We start from the raw sequence: 10,270 nt of genomic DNA, 5'->3' as shown, positions 1-10,270 counted from the left end.
GGAACGGAGAGCCCAGGGCTGGACTCCGCAGAGGCATGAGTAAGCAGCTTCCAGGAGGCCCAGGTGCCGGCTGGGCCAGCTCTTTGATTCCTCTTCTGGGAGCAGATGCAGGCTGGGGGCTGGGTCTTGACCAGCATCCTCCAGTACAGGGAGGACCATCTTGGAGCCGTATTGTAAAATTCGAGTGGTTTCTTTGCATAAATGCTTGACCTCCCAAGCCCGCTACAGAGCGATTTAGCATAGCTCCAAGAGAGGCGACGATGTAAAGGAGAGCCAAGGTGTTTAAGCAGGCCAAGGACACCCTCCTGGGCGCAGAGGACTCTCTCGGCAGCGTTGGAAGAGCAGCAGTCCGGCTGAAGCAGAGGCTGCGAGAGGACAAACGTTTCTTGCGGTGGCGGTGCCCGTTTGAGCAATGCCTCTGCTCACTCCCGCCCCACCGGTGTTCCCGTGCCGCTCTTTGCGAGGCCACGGAGAGGACCGTGGGAGGGGACCCATCTAGCCCAAACCAGGGGCAGGAAAGCATTAGGAGCAAAGTTGGAGCAGACTACTTAGCTGCCACTACAGCTGAGAAAAGTCAAGCCAGACCTTGCTTCCAAGCTGGAAACGGTTGCCCAATTGATAAATAGCATTAAACTTGGAGCAATCTGAAGGAAAAAAGCTAGTTAGCACCTGAGGATTAAATTGGGGGGTGTTAAGAAAGCGATAAGGTTGTTAACGCAATCATGGCCCTCTCAGGAAATGGGGGAGGATGCCATTCCCAGGTAATTGCATTTCAGCAGGGTTCAACCACAGCTGGGTTCCTGCTGCTGGACTCATGTGGGCTCCTGACCTGGTAATAATTCAGCCTGTCCCTTCAAAGCAAATAGGACATAACCTACAGGGCATAAAGATCTCCCGAAGGGAGCTACCAGACTTGCCCTTCTGGCCCTGGAAGAAGGCTATGTTGAGTCAGACGAAACTCGGTATTATTTTAGGGATTAATTCCCATTCAGGGTTCAGTGGAAGCTCGGGAAAGCGTTGCCAGCTGGGAACCTTCTTGGCCCAGCTAAGCCCATTTAGCGTGTGCTGCCTACAGAGAAAGGAGACAAAAGGGTCCTTTCCACCCTGTGTTCCTACTGCTTCTGACACCTGAGCTCAGCTCCTTTGGAGATGGTAGCCGAGAGCAGCAGCTCGCACACCGGCTTCAGGAAGAATTACACGACACGGTGTTTACCTGTGGGGAAGTACTTGCACTGTTGCTTATGCTGGTGGGAAAGCCCTGATAAGTTACTCTGCTGGATGCAGGACTGTGCAGGAGTCTGCTGACCAGACTTGAAGTCAGAGACCTGAGCAAGAAAGAAGGGACTAGAGAGTTTCTACCCTATAGGCACATTGGGTTTTTTTAGCATTTGATGCTGAGCTTTGCACTATGGAGCAAGTCAGATCGACTAATCATAAGGATCCTTTCTGGCATTAAAGTAAGTGGCACTTGTGTGGAATTGTGCTGGCCTAAAAATGGGCTTGGCTAGCTTCATCCAGCCTGGTGGGGTGGTTTGTGTTAGCAACAGTCTCCCAGGAACTCTCCTGTGCTCTCAGCATCATCTGAAAATACAGGTTGGTCAAGCAGCACTGCAAGGCAGAAACAAGTCCGAACTGTACCAGAGCCAGGTAGTAGCACAGGTCCAGTACTGCAACACGGAGAGGACTAGAGCAAGGCTTTAAAGACTCCTAGGGTGGCTTTGGTCAAACACTCAATGAGGTAGATTCATCCCCACCCCCAGGAGCTCAGCTTTGTTCACGGATTTCAGGGAGTTTTAGGGTGCTTATTGTGCACATGACAGGATATGGCTCAGTGGGATGACTCACTCCCCGTAAAGTTAATTCACACTTTGCTGCTATTTCCATTCACAGGTTCTTCTGTAAGCTTTAATGCCGGGAAGCTGCAAAGCTGGGAGCTGGCTCCAAATAATCCCACAGGTCGCTTTACATCTAGCAAACAGCAGACTGCAGGAGGACAGCGTGGTCTCGGATGTCTTTAAAAAAACAAACACTTCCCAAATCAAGTTTTATCAGCAGTAATTCCCTATTGTCTTCTATTTTCTGAATCACATTTGCTCATTACGTCTGCTACACTGTGGGTTTTGTCCCTTTTCTCTCCTACCTCTCTGCTGAGCTCCCCCAGCAGCCTCACTTCCCAGCCCTCTGCCTTTGGAGCAGCTGTGGCGCCCCAGACGTGGGCAGACTGGAGCCCTGAATTACCTGGGATGCTGATGATAAGGCTATAAGAATGAGTCCTGTGAGCTCTCTTGGATAGAGCCTTTGCGTCCTATGTGGCAGGGACAAAATTTTTCAGCACTTCAGCAGTGTTTAACTACCAAGGGAAGTTAAATAAAGCTGGTCGCTAAATTACCCACCAGCCTAATGACAGAGCGGCACGCTGTTATTAAGGCTCCAAATGCAAGTCCTACATGGGCTTGTCTCAGTGAGTGCTGGGAGGGCCTCCTGACTGGTCCCTGGACAGTGGCTTCTGGGGAGAGGCACTGAAAACTTTGGATGTTTGCTACTCCATCCCCCTTGGCAGCCTCCACCCTGAGTGGCTGCTGAGGGAGAGGGAAATTAACTGAGGCAACAGAAGGATCTTGGAAGGTTTCAGCTATGAGGGGATTTTTACCATTGCTAGTCGGGGTTAGGACATGGAGGGAGAAGTGGGGCGATTTCCTTCTTATGGTATTGTCAGTAAAATGGAATAACTCCTCCTCCATCTTAAAGCCCAGCTTATTTTGTGCTGACGAAATTACAAACACAGATCGGAAACATTTAAAAAATTTATTTGAACAAATATTAGACACAATCACAGAGGAAGAAAGCAGCTCTCAGTACAGCTTCTTTTCCAGAACGAAATAAGCCCTGCTTCATACCAAGCTACTGCAGGACAACCCTCGCTCTCCTGGGCAGGAGGGAGGCCAGCGTTCTTTCCACCTGTGGATTTGCTCCACAGGGGTATGGCGTGCTCCCCAGCAGGTCACACCGCAGCCCTCGGTCTCACAGGCTAAAGAAATGCATAAAGACCCAACAGACAAACTGAACTAGCGATACAGCAAAGGTGCCTGTACAGGTAGGAAATACATGCAGGGATGCATTGCCGAGAGCTTTGTTCGGGAAGCGGTGTCCTGCCAAGAGGCCTGTGGGACATGTCCCTTCTAGCTACCGCCTCTGTACTCATCATCGCTTCGGAATCCTCACCGGACCTGGATGGTATTTCAGTTGCGGGAGTCCTTTCAACACTCAGCTCATTTTGACACGCCATCCTTTCAGGTCTCTAAGCCTTACCCTACAAGCAGCTCCAAGGCTGTGGGCCACATCCCTTCGCAAGAAGACCTGCCCACCTCTTTCATGCTATGATATCCCCCAGGGAGGCACTAGCTCGGGCATGCTTGCTTTTGGTGCAGGGCAAACAATCCACAGCTATATCCCCTTCTGCAACATTACTCCGGAGCGTCCCCAAAGCGATAGGCCATGGGCAGATGCAGAGAACCCCCTGAGTATTGAAGGCATTGCTTGACAGACCTGTCAAACTCTCTGCTACATAAACCAGAACGAAATGTCTCTATGAAAGAAGTTTTAGAAATTGATGCAAGTTCTGTAGTAAAATGTGAACAGATGCACTGGGAAATTAATCCCTTGGGAAACAGGTGAGAGTGGAACGGAGCAAACATAGTGAATGTTTTTGTCTGGTAGGAACTTCATGGATTTCCTTTGCTTTTGATTTCAGCAGATCAAGCAGTGACTTTTAAGAAAAGGAAGCACAACAGAAAGAAGCCCTGAGCCCTCCATTCCTGTTCTGCAGCCTCAGGAAGAACAGTACAAGGTAAATTCTGTTCTCCTGTGTAGATCTGAAACTGAGGATTTTACTGACAAAGAGGAACTCTGTCTAACGCTCTCCCTCTCACTACAACCCCTTCCTTTTGATTCAGAACTTAACATATGGACAATATTACTTTGAAATTGAGATCACTAGCAAGTTTTCCAGGTCCCTAGAAGATTCCCTGAATATTAGCATCTCAACTAAGCAGAATCACAACTCTTAATTTAACAGTGTTCATTCTTCTTTCCTTCTTCATCTCCCTTTCTTCCTTCTATCTCTCTTTACCCTTTTTATTCCCTTCCTTTTCTCCCTTCTCTCTTCTCCCTTCGTAACATGCATGGCTCTCCATCTACATTTCACCCCTTGGTAGTGTTGCAAACCCTTCGCTGACAGAGTTTTGTCTCTGCTAGACAGACAGAGCCACTCATCACTGTTCCTCACCTGTTCTTTCTCTCAAAACACCACACACGCAAAAGGTCTTTCAAAATAGGTCCCCAAGTTCATGACTACCTCTTAAGATAGGACTATAGCACTGGCACCCACTGGACTACAGAGTCCTCTTGGAGAACATTTTGCTTAAAAAATTACTGTAGCTCCCAGTGCATTTTCTCTTGAGCCTGCTAATGGCCTTTATTTAGGAGAAACCTTCTCAAGGGTACTCACAATTCAGGGCCTTTAAGAAAGAGCGCTGCTTTTTCACAGCCAAGTGGCTTCTACCTATTTTGGCAAGCAGAATCAGAGAGGGAACCCAAGTCTCGTGTTACAAATTCCGCAGCCCGTGTCTGACCACATTGCAGTGGCCTATAACTGCCCCTGCCCTGCTCTCTGCCATGCCTGGAAATCAGCCAAAACATAGGCAGACTTCAAAAGTACCTCACATTCATTATGCTGCGTCAGGACTCCGAAAGTGTGTTAGCTTCAGACAGAAAACTGGTCATTTTGAACAATGTAAGGAACCTGCCTGCTCTGGGGTACTGAGTCTTGGTGTATTAAAGGCTCCCATTAGTCTGGGATACTACAGACATGTCCGGCAGGTACTTATAGCTGCCTGGACCATTCCACATCCCGGCACAATGGAAATCCAGTTCATGTCTCCTAGGCATCTGATACTGTAACCCAGCAAGAGCCAGGTTTCCAAGCCCAGCAGCTTATCATACCCTCCTCGCTGGGGCCATAGGAGCAGTCACTCCAAGAAGGTGCAGAGCCAATACTGGCATTGGGCGTTTCTTTTTTCTCCCCCCTCAAAGCAGCTTCAGACAAAGCAGAAGAACTTCTTCCAGCGGCACTTGGAGAGAGTTTTGATGCCTTTGGCAGTCATCTTTTTTTCCTGCCGTGCTTTGTGCTCGACACCGCTCACAATGGCCATGTCGAAAACTTCCTTGAGGTTCTTCTGGGTCAGTGCTGAGCATTCCAGGTAGGCTTCAGCCCGGATTTTGTCAGCTAGACCTTCTGCCTGAGGCCGGGGCACGGGCTTCACGTGGTAGCGATCCAGGCTGATGAGGACATTGACGTCATCCCGCAAGTCTGCCTGCGTCCCCACCAGCAGCACCGGTGCCCGGGGGTTGTGAGTTCGTATCTCAGGGATCCATTTCTCAGTAATGTTTTGGAAGGAGCTTGGGTTTACCACACTGAAGCAGACAAGGAAGACGTCGGTGTCAGGGTAACAAAGCGAGCGCAAACAGTCGAAGTCCTCCTGTAGAAAATGGAGGGGGGGGGAAAAAAAAAAAAAAGGTCTTCACTGGACTGATCTCCTAACAGCTTGATGCTGCAGCGGCTTTTTCACATGTTAACTAGGACAGCAACACCCTCAGAGGCAGGGCATGGTGCTGACTTTGTGGCCACGCCACGGTTCAGGCACAAGTTTCAGAGCTGTGGAAGTCTGTCATTCACCTCTCTGTGACTGCCATACCAGCAAATGGCTGATGCTGGACTACTGCATTTCCTTCCTTCCCAGTTAAACGCTGCCTTCCCCCAAAGCCTCCAAACAGTCCCTGTCCCACAGGACCAGAGCTGACAGCTGCTTCGATAGAGCTTACCTGTCCAGCAGTGTCCCACAGCTGGATCCGGACTGGGGCTCCATCCACCAGGACCTGCACTGTAGAAGAAAGAGAATAAGGATGAGTCTAAGGGAGTTGGCCGGCATACACATGTACACTCATACAGATTTTCCCCCAGAGCACTCTGTTCTGTATCCCACTGAACAGACTCGTTGAAGTCACTCATGTCTGTCCTCCTTGCTGAGCATCCTCCCAAACCTCACTAATACAGCTGGGAACATTAAGAGACCTGCAACAGACTTTCTGATTTGGTTATCCCTTAGGCCTTTTGGGTTCTTCTCCAGTTATTTTGAAAGAATCGTTCCATATTACTGGACAACTGCTTCTCTAGAGAAGAAGAGCCCTTAGCCAAACAGTGCCCTGATTGTTGTTGTTCTTCCACAACCCAAGAAAGCAGATAAGGATAAACACAAACTGAGAACTTCAGCAACTTGTGCCTAGCTTTTTGGCCCAGAGTGGAAGTTCAAATCAGTTTCCTTTAAACAAGCTACTGGAGATTTTTACCATCCAGGCCAGAAATTTGGCCTTAAAAAAAAAAAAAAAAAAAAAAAAAAAAAAAAGGCATTTCTGTGAGTGTCCTAGATAAGGAAAAGCAAAAGACCTAAACCCAACTTTGAAATGAAGAAGCTATTAAGGAAACAGCATGAGTGAAATCCCCTTCAGAGACTATGCACACACTGAAAAACTGCTGAGTTACGTAGGTAAGGTCTGCTCCCACTTCACTCCCTAATCAGAGTAAGCCTTCATGTGGTATCAGCTGACTCAGACTGAGGGCTGGCAGGACCTCTGATGGAAATCTGGAATGAAACTGTTAGATGTTTAAGCGCAGAGACTAGCTAGGAAGCCAGGAAAAGGAGAAAGGGGTTGGGGGAGCTGGAAATCACTTGAAAGTCCTGACAATATGGATGGGGCTGTACTCTAGTGAATAAAGGAAGGCATCCTGGCTAAGGTGACAATGGCTGGCTCTTGACACGAGCTAGCTAAATGCCCTTGCTGTGCCCAGGAGGAGGCTTTATTGTCCTTTTTGTAAAAAAAACCCAAAACCACCAAGCCCCCAAACAGAAGCAGTTTCAATCTTTTGTGATTCTTGAAGTAATTAGCCAGGTGAGAAACACGACAGAAACAACTGACTTGGGAGAGTTTAACACAAGCTCTTGGAGGAGAGCACTCCTCCCTGAAACCAGTCTGGGGAGAAGGAGGGAGACACAGACAAAAGATGAACTGAAGTTTGGTGGGAGACTGAGATGGAAGGAAAAAATGAAGGGGTGAGTGCACCCACCACAGTGCCACTCCTCACCAGTGTAACCGAAAGTCATTGCTTCCTTGTGACTGGGAAACGGTTGGGTTGTTGCCATATCTTTGCCCCAGAGGAGGAAGAGAAACCTGTTCCTGATCAAAGAACCTGCTAGATCCTGACTTGATCTTCAAGGCACTGGGCATTTGCCTTTCTAGTATCTGGTTTCTTCTGTCTCCCAGCGCCTTGAGAGAAGGAATTAGCATCTCTGAGATGTTTTACAGTCTTCAGAAGAAAAGCACCACATACATTACCTGCTGCTCCAGTGCTTGCACAAGGTTTTTTCGTACCTGCTGCTAGCCTAAGCTACACTAGCAACTCTGCGACAGCCCTCCAAATACCGCCCTCACAAGGTCCACACCCTCAGGATGAGGCTGGATTTCGGTAGGGTAGCGAAGGGGCCGGCAGAACAGGATAGCCTGGTGGAGAAAGGTCACTGGGTACACGTTTCACTCAAGGCTGCTCTACCTGGCAGTGACACCCAGCAGTAGGTAGCACACAGACAAATGTGGCTGGGTCACAGTCCCAGAGCCGTTCCCCTGATAATGCAATACTTTCTCCCAGCTTGTTATTGGCATTACAGTCCATTGATCAGAATCAGGGTTAGGATGTAAACTGTGAAACTCGGTTCTGCTGGCAGTTTCACCTGCAAGTATTCCCCTAGAGTGGAGAGAATTAGGCTGAAATTTCTGAAACGGATCTTCAACCGTGCTTTGTGAATCCAGGGAGGGACTTTCTTCAAGTTTATCCAGGTTAAGAGTAGGGGTGGGAAGGGAAACTTCTCCATTCTCCCATTTCCTCCCAATAAGCAGAAGGTGAACTTTGGAAGACCCGTTTTTAATGGTTTGGATTTCTATCAGTTGCAAATGCTATGCACTTCTGGAAGTCAGCCTCGCTACTTGGACATTCAGAGTGGGGCTATATCCGAGTGCAGCTATCTTCAAATTACTTGCTGCTAATCAGGGAGTCTCTGAACTCATACTGCCTCCACCTTTCTGGATCGTTTCGCTACGAATTTGCCCTTTCCAAAAATGTGGAGGCTAACCACTATGGTAGTTTCAAGCCTCTCTTAGCCCAAACTGTACACATCAGTGTAAAGGGAGCAGAGGGAGCAGTAATCTTTCCCTTGGAGGACTCAAGGGCTCCTTACATCTGTTCCTAAAGGGCTGCTGGACCCTGATCAGCAGCATGTTCCCAGTTCATTTCCTTCAAGTGACAGTGGAAGAGCTTGGAGAGGGTCAAGACAAATCAGCAATTCCCAGCGTCAGAGTCAGCAACTGGGGGGACATTCAAATAAACAAAACACTCCCTCTAAGAACCCCTGAGACTATGACACATCAGAAGTCTCCTTCCCGGTCTGACTTAATCCCATCTCTAATCTACCGATCTATACTGTCATGTACTGTTGTGTTTCTTTGTATCAGACGAAGATGAGAAATCTTTCAAAGAGCTTTCTACTTTCCCGGGGTTTATATTAGAAATCAGAGCCCAAAAGAAGAGGAGCGGAGTACAGGAACAAAGACGGCATTTACGACAGTGGAAACTAATGAAAGCTCATCAGCTGACAGGGAAGGCAATTCTAGCCAGACTTACAAAGCTCTTCAACTTTTTGGCAACCTCTGTTCAACGCTACCTTCGGTGGACGTGCGGTAAAAAGGAGGTTACTGCTGAGTATCAGTAGAAGCTAGAAAGCCTACGGCGCATCGCTGTGATATTTCTGAAGCTAAACCCCAACAACAAGAAATCAAGCCCCCTTCTGTTCACTCATAACACCCCCACAAACCCAGGAAGGCGCCCAATTTCACAGCACTGGCAAGCCAACTCGACGCGTGCCCTGCCGACACACAAGGCTGCGAAATACAGGACTTCCACCTGCTGAACCTCACCAAACGCCTGACGGACTCGGTCCGAGTTGCAGAAAACGCCCTTGGCGCTTTGTGTCCCCTCCGTCCCCGTCCCACCCCGCAGGCTGTGCTCACCCTACACCCCCAAAGCCGCCCCCCCCCCCCCGGTGCGGCAGCCCGCCTCACCGGCAAAGCTCGCCCCCGGCCCGCAGCGGGGGGACTCGCTGCGCCAGGCGGGGATTCCCCCCCCCCCCCCCCCCCGCCCCCTCCTCCCTCGGCCGGCCGGGCGAGGCACCGGGGAGCCCGGGCGGGTTCCTACCGGAGAAGGTATCGAGGGCGGTGGGCTGGTACTCGTCGGGGTAGCCGTTGGTGGTGTAGCTGACGACCAGGCTGGTCTTGCCCACGGCTCCATCGCCCACCAGCACGCACTTGATGCCCAGCTCCGGGCCGCTGCCCCGGGGGGGGCTGTGTCTCCGCAGGGCGGGCGAGTAATCCAGGAGCTCTTGGGGGGGCATGGCACCGGCACCGGCACCGGGGGCTCGGCGGGGCTCAGCGCGGGGAGCGGCGCGGCGGGACCGCTGCCATGCCCGGGCGGGCGGGTTGCTGGCGGGGCTGCGCGCTGCCGTGCGGGGCCACCCTCTCCGACCCGCCTAGCACCGCTCCTCATCGCTACACCTGCCGCCCTGCTCCCAAAACCGGCCCCCATTTCCCTAGGCCCGCCCCGGTCCGCCCCGCCGGGAGGCCGGCCCGGCCCGGCCCGGCCCCCGGTTGCCGTATCCCGGCCCCCCCCTCCGCCGCGATGGACCCCGAGCAGCGCTCGCTTTCGGGATTTCGGAGGGTGCCACCGCCGTGCTCCGCGTTGTGGACACAGGGAAAGCCGCGGTCCGTTCCCCCCCACCCCCTTTTCTCTTCCTAAGAAGCAGCGCTGATGCATTTCTTTCCATTGACCTGCGTGTCTTTCCATTGACCTGCATGTCTTTCGATTGACCAGCAGCCCCACCTGGAGCACCTGTGATTTCTGGCACGACAGGAGTAAAATCAACAGTGACTGGTCAATATTGTGAGGGACAATAGAAAGCAAATGACAGAGATACATCACATTCCTTAACTATGCGATCGCCATTACTGAGTTCCTCCGACCCAGCCAAGCTGTTGCTGCGTGCCGGCAAAAGCCGCAAAGCGTATTTTCCCGGCTGCCTGGACACACGCGGCAGTTCCCAGTCCGCTGCCT

At 50.9% G+C, this 10,270-nt stretch overlaps 1 protein-coding gene across 1 annotated transcript; it reads right to left on the bottom strand.

Moving 5' to 3' along the window:
• Positions 1-2,791: 2,791 nt before the first annotated feature.
• Positions 2,792-9,733, bottom strand: RHOV (ras homolog family member V). The gene is made up of 3 exons (XM_049825991.1): positions 9,359-9,733; positions 5,881-5,939; positions 2,792-5,537 (listed from the first exon to the last, which is right to left on the bottom strand). Exons 1-3 carry the CDS (start codon positions 9,552-9,554, stop codon positions 5,097-5,099), a joined length of 696 nt encoding a protein of 231 aa, XP_049681948.1. The 5' UTR covers positions 9,555-9,733; the 3' UTR covers positions 2,792-5,096.
• Between the last annotated feature and the right edge of the window lie 537 nt (positions 9,734-10,270).

This window comes from Accipiter gentilis, chromosome 22 (genome assembly GCF_929443795.1).
Source record: "Accipiter gentilis chromosome 22, bAccGen1.1, whole genome shotgun sequence".
NCBI lineage: Eukaryota > Metazoa > Chordata > Aves > Accipitriformes > Accipitridae > Astur > Astur gentilis.
Note: the sequence above shows the minus strand (reverse complement) of the source record. Positions and strands in the feature narration are given on the sequence as shown.

Bases quoted from the DNA above. Each gene is read 5' to 3' on its own strand.
- RHOV (XM_049825991.1), bottom strand. From the start codon at position 9,554: ATGCCCCCCCAAGAGCTCCTGGATTACTCGCCCGCCCTGCGGAGACAC. The intron at 5,940-9,358 runs GTAGGAACCCGC...TTTCTTCTACAG, and splicing joins CGCCCTCGATACCTTCTCCG to TGCAGGTCCTGGTGGATGGA. The intron at 5,538-5,880 runs GTAAGCTCTATC...CATTTTCTACAG, and splicing joins TGTGGGACACTGCTGGACAG to GAGGACTTCGACTGTTTGCG.